General features: G+C 51.9%; 1 protein-coding gene across 1 annotated transcript; it reads right to left on the bottom strand.

Annotated features, from left to right (window-relative positions):
• Positions 1 to 597: 597 nt before the first annotated feature.
• On the bottom strand, positions 598 to 10,720 carry LOC138101179 (3 beta-hydroxysteroid dehydrogenase type 7-like; the record flags this gene model as incomplete). The annotated part of the gene is made up of 6 exons (XM_068999044.1): positions 598 to 653; positions 1,201 to 1,363; positions 2,198 to 2,297; positions 3,786 to 3,894; positions 7,752 to 7,904; positions 10,561 to 10,720. Coding segments are annotated over 6 exons (741 nt in total), but the record flags the coding sequence as incomplete, so codon positions are not given.
• Between the last annotated feature and the right edge of the window lie 4,136 nt (positions 10,721 to 14,856).

The raw sequence follows: 14,856 nt of genomic DNA, 5'->3' as shown, positions 1-14,856 counted from the left end.
GATTTTTTTGGGGAAAATAGCGGAGTTTTTGGGGGGGGATTGGGGGATGTGAGGGGATTTGAGGGGGGTTTGGGGGATTTTGGGGATTTTTGGGGTGGGAATTGGGGGATTTGGGGGATTTTGAGGGGGTTTGGGGGGATTTTGGGGATTTTTTTTGGGGAAAATTGGGGGAGCTTGAGGAGATTTGGGGGTTTGGGGGGATTTAAGGGATTTTGGGGGGATTTGGGGGGGATTTAGGGGATTTTGGGGGATGTTGAGGATTCGGGGGGATTTTGGGGGATTTGGGGGATTTGGGGGGGATTTGGGGGGGGTTGGGGGGTTTTTTGGGGATTTAGGGGGATTTGGGGGATTTTGGGGGGGTTTGGGGGGTTTTTTGGGAAAATTGCGGGAGGTTTTGGGGGGGGAATTGGGGGATTTGGGGGATTTTGGGGGATTTGGGGGATTTTGGGGATTTTTTTGGGGGGAATTGGGGGATTTGGGGGGATTTTGGGGGGATTTTGGGGGGATTTTTGGGAGATTTTGTGGTGATTTTTTGGAGATTTTAGGGTGATTTTTGGGGGGATTTTGGGGAGATTTCAGGGAGATTTTGGGGAGATTTCAGGGAGATTTTGGGGTGATTTTGTGGGGGGATTTGGGAAAAATCAGGGGGCATTCTGGGGAGGATGGGAGGGATATTGGGGGGGATTTTGGGGGGATTTTTGGGAGATTTTGGGGTGATTTTTTGAAGATTTTGGGGTGATTTTTTGAAGATTTTGGGGTGATTTTTGGGGGGATTTTGGGGAGATTTCAGGGAGATTTTGGGGAGATTTCAGGGAGATTTTGGGGTGATTTTGGGGGTGATTTTGTGGGGGGATTTGGGAAAAATCAGGGGGCATTCTGGGGAGGATGGGAAGGATTTTGGGGAGGATTTTGGGGGGATTTTTGAGAGATTTTGGGGTGAATTCTGGGGCGATTTTGGGGGGATTTTTGGGAGATTTTGGGGTGATTTTTTGAAGATTTTGGGGTGATTTTTTGGAGATTTTAGGGTGATTTTGGGGGTGATTTTGGGGAGATTTCAGGGAGATTTTGGGGAGATTTCAGGGAGATTTTGGGGTGATTTTGTGGGGGGATTTGGGAAAAATCAGGGGGCATTCTGGGGAGGATGGGAAGGATTTTGGGGAGGATTTTGGGGGGGTTTTTCCCTCAGGTGCATCCCCTCACCTGCGTAGACCCTCCCATGCTCGGCGTGGGGGGGGAGGGTCCGGGGCACCCACCCCCCCAGGCCCTTCCCCCGCCGGTAGAAGAGCTCCAGGAGCGGGTGGCGCTCCCCGAAAATCCCGGTGGGGCGCAGGGACAGCGTCACCAAACGGCCGCCGCCGGCCACCTGCGGGAGCCCGGAATTCCGGGGGTTCCGCCCCGAAAATCCCGGGGGTTCCACCCCGAAATCCCAGAGATTCTAGCCCGAAATCCCGGGAATTCGACCCGAAATCCCGAGGGTTCCACCCGAAATCCTGAAGGTTCCATCCCAATATCCTGGGGATTGCACTCGAAATCCCAGGGATTCACCCCAAAATCCCAGAGATTCACCCCAAAATCCCAGAGATTCACCCCAAAATCCCGGGAATTCCACCCGAAATCCCAAGGGTTCCACCCGAAATCCCGGGGATTCCACCCGAAATCCTGAGAATTCCACCCGAAATCCCGGGGATTCACCCCAAAATCCCCCCAAAATCCCCCCAGGACCCCCCAAAATCCCCAAATCCTCCCCAAAATCCCCCCCAGGACCCCCCAAAATTCCCAAATCCTCCCCAAAATCCCCAAATCCTCCCCAAAATCCCCCCCAGGACCCCCCAAAATTCCCAAATCCTCCCCAAAATCCCCAAATCCTGCCCAAAATCCCCCCCAGGACCCCCCAAAATTCCCAAATCCTCCCCAAAATCCCCAAATCCTGCCCAAAATCCCCCCCAGGACCCCCCAAAATTCCCAAATCCTCCCCAAAATCCCCAAATCCTCCCCAAAAATCCCTCCCAGGATCCCCCAAAATTCCCAAATCCTCCCCAAAATCCCCCCAGGACCCCCCAAAATTCACAAATCCTCCCCAAAATCCCCAAATCCTCCCCAGAATTCCCAAATCCTCCCCAAAATCCCCCCCAGGACCCCCCCAAAATCCCCCAAACCCCCCCCGAAATGCCCCCAAATTTTTTGGGGTGCCACTCACGGGGGTCCCGTTGGCCTCCAGGACGAGGCGCTCGGCCTGGGCCTTGCTCAGGGGGTACGGCTCCGAGTGGCGCGTGGGGTACGGGGAGTCCTCGTCCCCCCTGCGACCCCAAAACCCTCAGGGGGGGGACCCCAAAATTTGGGGGATCCCGAAATTCCCCCGAAGAGCCCGAAATTCCCACGAAATCGCCCCAAAACCTCCCCGGATTCCTCCGTTTCGGGGATTTGGGGAGCCCCGAAATCACCACGGGGAGCCCCGAAATCCTCGGGGGGGGACCCCAAAATCCTCGGGGGGGGACCCCAAAATTTAGGGGATCCCGAAATTCCCCCGAAGAGCCCGAAATTCCCACGAAATCGCCCCAAAACCCCACCCCAAAACCTCCCCGGATTCCTCCGTTTCGGGGATTTGGGGAGCCCCGAAATCACCACGGGGAGCCCCGAAATCCTCAGGGGGGGGACCCCAAAATTTGGGGGATCCCGAAATCCCCCCCAAGAGCCCGAAATTCCACCAAAATCCCCCCAAAATTCCGCCAAAATTCCACCCGAATTCCCCCAAAATTCCACCAAAAACCACTCCAGAAATGCCTCAAAATCGCTCCCCCCTCCCCCCCGACCTCCCGAAATTCCCCAATTTTGGGGATCTGGGGACCCCAAATTCACCAGGGGGACCCCAAAATCCAGGGAAACCCCCCCAGAATCCTCCCCCAAATCTGAGGGAATTCGCCCCCCAAAAAAATCCCAAAAGAGCCACAAAAAATTTAAAAAAAAAACAACAAAAATTCCCCCCAAAATTCCCTCAAAAATCCAAAAAAAAAAAAAAAAAAATCCAAAAAAAATCCCCCCAAAATTCCCCAGAATTCCCCCAAAAAAACCCCAAAAATCCCCCCAAAAGCCCAAAAAAAATCCCCCCAAAAATCCCCCAAAATTCCCCACCCAAAATCCCCCAAAAATCCCCCAAAATCCCCCCAAAACCTCCCAAAATTCCCCCATTTCTGGAGTGATTTTGGGGTGATTTTGGGGTGTTTTGGGGTCAGGAGCTCCCGAGAGGATTTTTGGGGGGGGGTCCCGGGATTATTTTTGGGGTGTTTTGGGCGTTTTTGTGATTTTTGGATTTTTTGGGTTTTTTGGGGGATTTTGGATTTTTTGGGGGTTTTGGGGGTGATTTTTGAGGGGTTTTTTTGGTTTTGGGGGGGTTTGTGGTTTTTTGGGGGTTTTTGGGTTTTTTGGGGGGTTTGGGGTTTTTTGGGGGGTTTGGGGTTTTTTGGGGTTTTTGGCTTTTTTGGTTTTTTGGGTTTTTTTGTCTTTTGGGGGGATTTTTTTGGGGATTTTTTTGGGTGTTTTTTGGTTTTTTGAGAATTTTTTGGGGGATTCCTTGAGGTATTTGGGGGATTTTGGGGGTCCCGACTTCAATTTTGGGGTGACTTCAGGGGATTTTGGGGGTCGGTACCTGACAAAAAGCGGGTTTTCGGGGGGGGGGATCCCATGCGAGGTTTTGGGGTGACTTTGTGGCTTTTTGGGGGTCCCGGGGGGGTTTTTGGGGGCGCCGAGTCTGTTTTTGGGGTGATTTCGGGCGTTTTTGGGGTCGGTACCTGACAAAAGGGTCCCCGCGGGTGTTGGGCCCCACGACCTCCATGCTGCTTGTGTAGACGAGGATCGGGACCCCCCAGGCCTGGCACCCCCTGATCACGTTCTTGGTACCTGAGAAGGGCCCCAAAAATGCCCCAAATCACCCCAAAAATACCCCAAACGATCCCAAAAATACTCCAAATAATGACCCCAAAAATACCCCAATAATGACCCCAAAAATATCCCAAATCACCCCAAAAATACCCCAAATAATGATCCCAAAAATGCCCCAAATAATGACCCCAAAAATACCCCAAACAATCCCAAAAATGCCCCAAATAATGACCCCAAATATACCCCAAATGACCCCAAAAATGCCCCAAATAATGACCCCAAAAATACCCCAAATAATGACCCCAAAAATACCCCAAATGACCCCAAAAATACCCCAAATAATGATCCCAAAAATATCCCAAATAATGATCCCAAAAATACCCCAAATAATGATCCCAAAAATACCCCAAATAATGACCCCAAAAATACCCCAAATAATGACCCCAAAAATGCCCCAAATAATGACCCCAAAAATACCCCAAATGACCCCAAAAATGCCCCAAATAATGACCCCAAAAATACCCCAAATAATGACCCCAAAAATACCCCAAATGACCCCAAAAATACCCCAAATAATGACCCCAAAAATGCCCCAAATAATGACCCCAAAAATACTCCAAATAATGACCCCAAAAATACCCCAAATAATGACCCCAAAAATACCCCAAATGACCCCAAAAATACCCCAAATAATGACCCCAAAAGTACCCCAAATGATCCCAAAAATACCCCAAATAATGATCCCAAAAATACCCCAAATAATGATCCCAAAAATACCCCAAATAATGACCCCAAAAATACCCCAAATGACCCCAAAAATACCCCAAATAATGACCCCAAAAATACCCCAAATAATGACCCCAAAAATACCCCAAATCACCCCAAAAATGCCCCAAATAATGATCCCAAAAATACCCCAAATGACCCCAAAAATACCCCAAATAATAATCTGAAAAATACCCCAAATGACCCCAAAAATAACCCCAAATGATCCCAAAAATACTCCAAATAATGACCCCAAAAATACCGCAAATAATGACCCCAAAAATACCCCAAATGATGACCCCAAAAATACCCCAAATGATCCCAAAAATACCCCAAATAATGATCCCAAAAATACCCCAAAAATAACCCCAAAAATAACCCAAATGACCCCAAAAATACCCCAAATCACCCCAAAAATACCCCAAATAATGACCCCAAAAATGCCCCAAATGACCCCAAAAATGCCCCAAATAATGACCCCAAAAATACCCCAAATAATGACCCCTAAATTACCCCAAATTACCCCCAAAATACCGCAAATAATGACCCCAAAAATACCCCAAATAATGACCCCAAAAATACCCCAAATGACCCCAAAAATACCCCAAATAATGACCCCAAAAATAACTCCCAATGACCCCAAAAATACCCCAAATAATGATCCCAAAAATACCCCAAAAATAACCCCAAAAATACCCCCAATGACCCCAAAAATGCCCCAAATAATGACCCCAAAAGATCCCAAAAATACCCCAAATAATGATCCCAAAAATACCCCAAAAATAACCCCAAAAATACCCCAATGACCCCAAAAATGCCCCAAATAATGACCCCAAAAGATCCCAAAAATACCCCAAATAATGACCCCAAAAATACCCCAAATGATCCCAAAAATACCCCAAATAATGATCCCAAAAATACCCCAAAAATAACCCGAAAAATAACCCAAATGACCCCAAAAATACCCCAAATCACCCCAAAAATGCCCCAAATAATGATCCCAAAAATACCCCAAATCACCCCAAAAATACCCCAAATAATGACCCCAAAAATGCCCCAAATGACCCCAAAAATGCCCCAAATAATGACCCCAAAAATACCCCAAATAATGACCCCTAAATTACCCCAAATTACCCCCAAAATACCGCAAATAATGACCCCAAAAATACCCCAAATAATGACCCCAAAAATAACTCCCAATGACCCCAAAAATACCCCAAATAATGATCCCAAAAATACCCCAAAAATAACCCCAAAAATACCCCCAATGACCCCAAAAATGCCCCAAATAATGACCCCAAAAGATCCCAAAAATACCCCAAATAATGATCCCAAAGATACCCCAAATGATCTTAAAAATACCCCAAATAATGACCCCAAAAATACCCCAAATTATCCCAAAAATACCCCAAATGACCCCAAAAATACCCCAAATAATGATCCCAAAAATACCGCAAATGACCCCAAAATTACCCCAAATGACCCCAAAAATTGCCCCAAATAATGACCCCAAAAATACCCCAAATGATCCCAAAAATGCCCCAAATGACCCCAAAAATATCCCAAATAATGATCCCAGAAATACCTCAAATAATGACCCCAAAAATAACCCCAAAGGACTCCAAAAATACCCCAAATTATGACCACAAAAATACCCCAAATCACCCCAAAAATACCCCAAATAATGACCCCAAAAATAACCCCAAATCACCCCAAAATTACCCCAAATGACCCCAAAAATTGCCCCAAAACCCACCCGGAAAAATCCCCAACCCCAAAGCCCCAAAATCTCCCCAAAAATCCCCCCAAAAATTGTCCAAAATTCCCCCAAAAATCCCGACCCCAAAATGCCCCCAAAAAGAGCCTCAGAGCCCCCAAATCCCCTCCCAGTCCATCCCAGTTTGTCCCAGTTTGTCCCAGTCCCTCCCAGTGCCCCCCAAAGCCCTCCCAGTCCATCCCAGTTTGTCCCAGTCCATCCCAGTCCATCCCAGTCCCTCCCAATCCCTTCCCCAGCCCCTCCCAGTCCATCCCAGTGCCCCCCAATCCCCTCCCAGTGCCCTCCCAGTGCCCCCCAGTTTATCCCAATTCCCTCCCACTTTGTCCCAGTCCCTCCCAGTCCATCCCAGTCCCTCCCAGTTTACACCAATCCCCTCCCAGTCCCTCCCAGTGCCCTCCCAGTCCCTCCCAGTTACCTCCAGACCCCCCAAATCCACCCAAATCCCATCCCAGTCCATCCCAGTCCCCCCCAGTCCCCTCCCAGTCCATCCCAGTCCCTCCCAGTGCCCCTCAATCCCCTCCCAGTCCATCCCAGTCCCACCCAATCCCCTCCCAGTCCTTCCCAGTTTATCCCAATCCCCTCCCAGTCCATCCCAGTCCCTCCCAGTGCCCCTCAATCCCCTCCCAGTCCCTCCCAGTTTATCCCAATCCCCTCCCAGTCCATCCCAGTGCCCCCCAATCCCCTCCCAGTCCCTCCCAGTTTATCCCAATCCCCCCCCAGTCCCTCCCAGTTTATCCCAATCCCCTCCCAGTCCCTCCCAGTGCCCCCCAGTGCCCCTCAATCCCCTCCCAGTCCATCCCAGTGCCCCCCAATCCCCTCCCAGTCCCTCCCAGTTTATCCCAATCCCCCCCCAGTCCCTCCCAGTTTATCCCAATCCCCTCCCAGTCCCTCCCAGTTTATCCCAATCCCCTCCCAGTCCATCCCAGTCCATCCCAGTCCCCCCCAATCCCCTCCCAGTCCCCCCCAATCCCCTCCCAGTCCATCCCAGTCCCTCCCAGTGCCCCCCAATCCCCTCCCAGTCCTTCCCAGTTTATCCCAATCCCCTCCCAGTCCATCCCAGTCCCTCCCAGTGCCCCTCAATCCCCTCCCAGTCCATCCCAGTGCCCCCCAATCCCCTCCCAGTCCCTCCCAGTTTATCCCAATCCCCCCCCAGTCCCTCCCAGTTTATCCCAATCCCCTCCCAGTCCATCCCAGTGCCCCCCAATCCCCTCCCAGTCCTTCCCAGTTTATCACAATCCCCTCCCAGTCCATCCCAGTCCCTCCCAGTGCCCCCCAATCCCCTCCCAGTCCATCCCAGTCCCTCCCAGTCCCCTCCCAGTGCCTCCCAGTTTACCCAGCACGTTGACCCTGGCGATGGCCTCGGGGCTGCTGCGGCCCCAGACGTCCACGAGGGAGGCGGCGTGGAACACGACGGCGGCTCCGGCCAGCGCCGCCCGCAGCGCGCCCAGGTCGCCCACGTCGCCCTGGAGCAGCCGCACCCGCGAGCCTGGGGGCACGGCGGGGTCACCCCAAAAACCCGGGAAACGGCCCCAAAAACCCCGGGAAACAGCCCCAAAAAAAACCCCGGGAAACGGCCCCAAAAACCCCGGGAAACGGGCCCAAAAATCCTGAGAAATGGCCCCAAAAACCCCAGGAAACGGCCCCAAAAGCCCCGGGAAACGTCCCCAAAAATCCCCAGCAAATGGCCCCAAAAAACCCCAGGAAACGGCCCCAAAAAAACCCCGGGAAATGGCCCCAAAAACCCCAGGAAACGGCCCCAAAAAAACCCCGGGAAATGGCCCCAAAAAAACCCCGGGAAATGGCCCCCAAAAACCCCAGGAAATGGCCCCAAAATCCCAGGAAATGGCCCCAAAAATCCCCAGGAAATAGCCACAAAAAACCCCAGGAAACGGCCCCAAAAACCCCGGGAAACGGCCCCAAAATCCCAGGAAATGGCCCCAAAAAACTCCGGGGAAATGGCCCCAAAAATCCCGGGAAATGGCCCCCAAAAACCCAGGAAATGGCCCCAAAAATTCCAGGAAATGGCCCCAAAAAACCCCCGGGAAATGGCCCCAAAAATTCCAGGAAATGGCCCCAAAAAAACCCCAGGAAATGGCCCCAAAAATTCCAGGAAATGGCCCCCAAAAACCCAGGAAATGGCCCCAAAAATTCCAGGAAATGGCCCCAAAAAACCCCCGGGAAATGGCCCCAAAAATTCCAGGAAATGGCCCCAAAAAACCCCCGGGAAATGGCCCCAAAAAACCCCAGGAAATGGCCCCAAAAAACCCCAGGAAACGGCCCCAAAAATCCTGAGAAATGGCCCCAAAATCTCCGCTAAACGGCCCCAAAAACCCCAGGAAATGGCCCTGGGAAACGGTCCCAAAAAACCCCAGGAAACGGCCCCAAAATCCCAGGAAACGGCCCCAAAAATCCCCAGCAAATGGCCCCAAAAATCCCAGGAAATGGCCCCAAAAATCCCGGGAAATGGCCCCAAAAACCCCAGGAAACGGCCCCAAAAAAACCCCAGGAAATGGCCCCAAAAACCCCGGGAAACGGCCCCAAAAAAAACCCGGGAAATGGCCCCAAAAATCCAGAGAAATGGCCCCAAAATCCCCGCTAAACGGCCCCAAAAACCCCAGGAAACAGCCCTGGGAAACGGCCCCAAAAACCCGGGGAATGACCCCAAAAACCCCAGGAAACGGCCCCAAAAACCCCGGAAACGGCCCCAAAAACCCCAGGAAACGGCCCCAAAAAATCCCAGGAAATGTCCCCAAAAAACCCCAGGAAATGTCCCCAAAAAACCCCAGGAAATGGCCCCAAAAACCCCAGGAAACGGCCCCAAAAACCCCGCATTTTGGGAATTTTGGGAATTTCAGGAATTCCGGGAATTCCGGGGCTCAAGGTGCCCCTCCAGCCCCCCCAGAACAGCCCCAAATTTCGGGAATTCTGGGGAGTTTTGGGGAATTTCAGGGAATTTCGGGGAATTTGGGGAAATTCCAGGAATTTTGGGAATTTTTCGGGAATTTTTTGGGGAATTTTGGGGAATTCCAGGAATTTCGGGAATTTTGGGGGGAATTTTTGGGGGGAATTTTTGGGGAATTCCAGGAATTTCGGGAATTCTGGGAGAATTTGCGGGGGGAATTTTTGGGGGAATTTTTGGAGAAATTTTGGGGAATTTTTGGGGGAATTCCAGGAATTCCAGGAATTTCGGGGAACTTTGGGGGAATTTTGGGGGGGAATTTTTGGGGAATACCAGGAATTTCGGGGAATTTTGGGGGAATTTTTGGGGAATTTTGGGGAATTTTTGGCGAATTTTTGGGGAATTCCAGGAATTTCAGGAATTTGGGCAATTTCGGGAATTTTGAGGGAAATTTTTGGGGGGAATTTTGGGGGAATTTTTGGGCAATTCCGGGGAATTTTGGGGGAATTTTTGGGGAATTCCAGGAATTTCAGGAATTTCGGAGAATTTTGGGGGAATTTTTGGGGCAATTTTTTGGGGAAATTTTGGGGAATTTTTGGGGGAATTTTGGGGAATTTTTGGGGAATTATTTGGGGGAATTTTTCGGGGAATTTTTGGGCAATTTTTGGGGAAATTCTGGGGAATTTTTTGGGGAAATTTTGGGGAATTTTTCGGGGAATTATTTGGGGGAATTTTTCGGGGAATTTTTGGGGCAACTTTTGGGGAAATTTTGGGGGATTTTTTGGGGAATTTTTGGGGAATTTTTGGGGCAATTTTTTGGGGAAATTTTGGGGAATTTTTGGGGGAAATTTTGGGGAATTTTTCGGGGAATTATTTGGGGGAATTTTTCGGGGAATTTTTGGGGCAATTTTTGGGGAAATTCTGGGGAATTTTTTGGGGAAATTTTGGGGAATTTTTCGGGGAATTATTTGGGGGAATTTTTCGGGGAATTTTTGGGGCAACTTTTGGGGAAATTTTGGGGGATTTTTTGGGGAATTTTTGGGGAATTTTTGGGCAATTTTTTGGGGAAATTTTGGGGAATTTTTGGGGGAAATTTTGGGGAATTTTTCGGGGAATTATTTGGGGGAATTTTTCGGGGAATTTTTGGGGCAATTTTTGGGGAAATTTTGGGGAATTTTTGGGGCAATTTTGGGGGAAATTCTGGGGAATTTTTGGGGGAATTTGGGGGGAATTCGGGGCTCACGGTGCCGCTCCGGGATCGCGGCCGGGTCCGGGCGGACGTCGAGGACGCGAAGCTCCCGAAGCTCCGGCTCCCGCTCCAGCAGCAGCCGGGAAAGGTGGGAGCCGAGGAAACCGGAACCGCCGGTAACCACGGCAACCAGGCCCTGGGAACGGGATGGAACTGGGATGGAACTGGGATGGAACTGGGAGTGAACTGGGAGTGAACTGGGATGGAACTGGGATTGAACTGGGAGTGAACTGGGAGTGAACTGGGATGGAACTGGGATGGAACTGGGATTGAACTGGGAGTGAACTGGGAGTGAACTGGGAGTGAACTGGGATGGAACTGGGATTGAACTGGGAGTGAACTGGGAGTGAACTGGGAGTGAACTGGGAATGAACTGGGAGTGAACTGGGAGCACTGGGAGCCGCTCCAGCAGCAGCCGGGAAAGGTGGGAGCCGAGGAAACCGGAACTGCCGGTAACCACGGCAACCAGGCCCTGGGAACGGGATGGAACTGGGATGGAACTGGGAGTGAACTGGGATGGAACTGGGAGTGAACTGGGAGTGAACTGGGAGTGAACTGGGAGTGAACTGGGAGCGAACTGGGATGGAACTGGGAGTGAACTGGGAGTGAACTGGGATGGAACTGGGATGGAACTGGGAGTGAACTGGGAGTGAACTGGGAGTGAACTGGGATGGAACTGGGAGTGAACTGGGAGTGAACTGGGATGGAACTGGGATGGAACTGGGAGTGAACTGGGAGTGAACTGGGATGGAACTGGGAGTGAACTGGGAGTGAACTGAACTGGGAGTGAACTGGGAGTGAACTGGGAGTGAACTGGGAGTGAACTGGGAATGAACTGGGATGGAACTGGGATGGAACTGGGAGTGAACTGGGATGGAACTGGGATGGAACTGGGATGGAACTGGGAGTGAACTGGGAGTGAACTGGGAGTGAACTGGGATGGAACTGGGAGTGAACTGGGATGGAACTGGGATGGAACTGGGAGTGAACTGGGAGTGAACTGGGAGTGAACTGGGATGGAACTGGGATGGAACTGGGAGTGAACTGGGAGTGAACTGGGAGTGAACTGGGATTGAACTGGGATGGAACTGGGAGTGAACTGGGAGTGAACTGGGAGGGAACTGGGATTGAACTGGGAGTGAACTGGGATGGAACTGGGATGGAACTGGGATGGAACTGGGAGTGAACTGGGAGTGAACTGGGATGGAACTGGGATGGAACTGGGATGGAACTGGGAGTGAACTGGGATGGAACTGGGATGGAACTGGGAGTGAACTGGGAGTGAACTGGGATTGAACTGGGATGGAACTGGGATGGAACTGGGAGTGAACTGGGAGTGAACTGGGAGTGAACTGGGATGGAACTGGGATTGAACTGGGAGTGAACTGGGAGTGAACTGGGAGTGAACTGGGATGGAACTGGGATTGAACTGGGAGTGAACTGGGAGTGAACTGGGAGTGAACTGGGAATGAACTGGGAGTGAACTGGGAGCACTGGGAGCCGCTCCAGCAGCAGCCGGGAAAGGTGGGAGCCGAGGAAACCGGAACCGCCGGTAACCACGGCAACCAGGCCCTGGGAACGGGATGGAACTGGGATGGAACTGGGATTGAACTGGGAGTGAACTGGGAGTGAACTGGGATGGAACTGGGATGGAACTGGGATGGAACTGGGAGTGAACTGGGATGGAACTGGGAGTGAACTGGGAACGAACTGGGATGGAACTGGGAGTGAACTGGGATGGAACTGGGATGGAACTGGGAGTGAACTGGGAGTGAACTGGGATGGAACTGGGATGGAACTGGGAGTGAACTGGGAACGAACTGGGAGTGAACTGGGATGGAACTGGGAGTGAACTGGGAGTGAACTGGGATGGAACTGGGATTGAACTGGGAGTGAACTGGGAGTGAACTGGGATTGAACTGGGAGTGAACTGGGAGTGAACTGGGAGTGAACTGGGATGGAACTGGGAGTGAACTGGGATGGAACTGGGATGGAACTGGGAGTGAACTGGGATGGAACTGGGAGTGAACTGGGATTGAACTGGGAGTGAACTGGGAGCACTGGGAGCCGCTCCAGCAGCAGCCGGGAAAGGTGGGAGCCGAGGAAACCGGAACCGCCGGTAACCACGGCAACCAGGCCCTGGGAACGGGATGGAACTGGGATGGAACTGGGATGGAACTGGGATGGAACTGGGAGTGAACTGGGATGGAACTGGGAGTGAACTGGGAGTGAACTGTGATGGAACTGGGATGGAACTGGGAGTGAACTGGGATTGAACTGGGATGGAACTGGGATGGAACTGGGAGTGAACTGGGAGTGAACTGGGATGGAACTGGGAGTGAACTGGGATGGAACTGGGATGGAACTGGGAGTGAACTGGGATTGAACTGGGATGGAACTGGGAGCACTGGGAGCCGCTCCAGCAGCAGCCGGGAAAGGTGGGAGCCGAGGAAACCGGAACCGCCGGTAACCACGGCAACCAGGCCCTGGGAATGGGATGGAACTGGGATGGAACTGGGATGGAACTGGGAGTGAACTGGGAGTGAACTGGGATGGAACTGGGATGGAACTGGGATGGAACTGGGAGTGAACTGGGATGGAACTGGGAGTGAACTGGGAACGAACTGGGATGGAACTGGGAGTGAACTGGGATGGAACTGGGATGGAACTGGGAGTGAACTGGGAGTGAACTGGGAGCACTGGGACTGAACTGGGATGGAACTGGGAGTGAACTGGGAGTGAACTGGGAGCACTGGGACTGAACTGGGATGGAACTGGGAGTGAACTGGGAGTGAACTGGGAGCACTGGGACTGAACTGGGATTGAACTGGGAGTGAACTGGGATGGAACTGGGAGCACTGGGATTGAACTGGGAGTGAACTGGGAGTGAACTGGGAGTGAACTGGGATGGAACTGGGAGTGAACTGGGAGTGAACTGGGAGTGAACTGGGAGCACTGGGACTGAACTGGGATTGAACTGGGAGTGAACTGGGAGTGAACTGGGAGCACTGGGACTGAACTGGGATTGAACTGGGATGGAACTGCGAGTGAACTGGGATTGAACTGGGATGGAACTGGGACTGAACTGGGAGCACTGGGACTGAACTGGGATTGAACTGGGAGTGAACTGGGATTGAACTGGGAGTGAACTGGGATGGAACTGGGAGCACTGGGATTGAACTGGGAGTGAACTGGGATTGAACTGGGATCCAACTGGGAACCACCGAACATCCCACTGGGAACACTGGGAACCCAACTGGGAGCACTGGGATTGAACTGGGAGGGAAATGGGAGCACTGGGATCCAACTGGGAGCACTGGCAGGGAATTGGGAGGGAACTGGGAACCCCGGAAATCCTACTGGGAATCATCAAAATTTAACTGGGAGCACTGGGATTGAACTGGGAGCACTGGGAGTCACCGAAATCCCGCTGGGGACCCCAAAATCGAACTGGGAATCCCTGGGATTGAACTGGGAATACTGGAAGGGAACTGGGAGGGAACTGGGAGCACTGGGAGGGAACTGGGAATCCCTGGGATTGAACTGGGTGCCCCAAAAATCGAACTGGGAATCACCGGGATCCAACTGGGAATCACTGGGAGGGAACTGGGAGCACTGGGAAGGAACTGGGAGCACGGGGAGGGAACTGGGAGCACTGGGAATCTCACTGGGAGCACTGGGATTGAACTGGGAGCACTGGGAGGGAACTGGGAATCACTGGGATTGAACTGGGAGCACTGGAAGGGAACTGGGAACCCCAAAAATTGAACTGGGAGCACTGGGAATCCCACTGGGAGCACTGGGATTGAACTGGGAGCACTGGGAGAGAACTGGGAACCCCAAAAATCGAACTGGGAATCACCGGGATCCAACTGGGAATCACTGGGAGGGAACTGGGAGCATTGGGAATCACCGAAATCCCACTGGGAACCCCAAAAATCCAACCGGGAATCCCCCAAATCCCCCCCGGGACCCCCCAAATCCCCCAAAATCCCCCCAAAATCCCCCAAACTCCCCAAATTCACCCCAAATCCCCCCAAAAATTCCCCCAAAATCCCCCCAATCCCCCCAAAATTCCCAAAATCCCCCCAAATCCCCCAAACTCCCCCAATTACCCCCAAATTCACCCCAAATCCCCCCAAATCCCCCCAAATCCACCCAAATCCCCCAAATTTCCCCCAAAATCCCACAAAATCCCCCCAAATCCCCCAAATCTCCCAAAATCTCACCCAAATTCACCCCAAATCTCCCCAAAATCCCCCTAAAATCCCCCGAATTCCCCCAAATTCC

The sequence above is a fragment of the Aphelocoma coerulescens genome, unplaced genomic scaffold (assembly GCF_041296385.1).
Source record: "Aphelocoma coerulescens isolate FSJ_1873_10779 unplaced genomic scaffold, UR_Acoe_1.0 HiC_scaffold_207, whole genome shotgun sequence".
Taxonomy (NCBI): domain Eukaryota; kingdom Metazoa; phylum Chordata; class Aves; order Passeriformes; family Corvidae; genus Aphelocoma; species Aphelocoma coerulescens.
The sequence above is the reverse complement of the archived record's forward strand: the minus strand, read 5'-3'. Positions and strand labels throughout refer to the sequence as shown.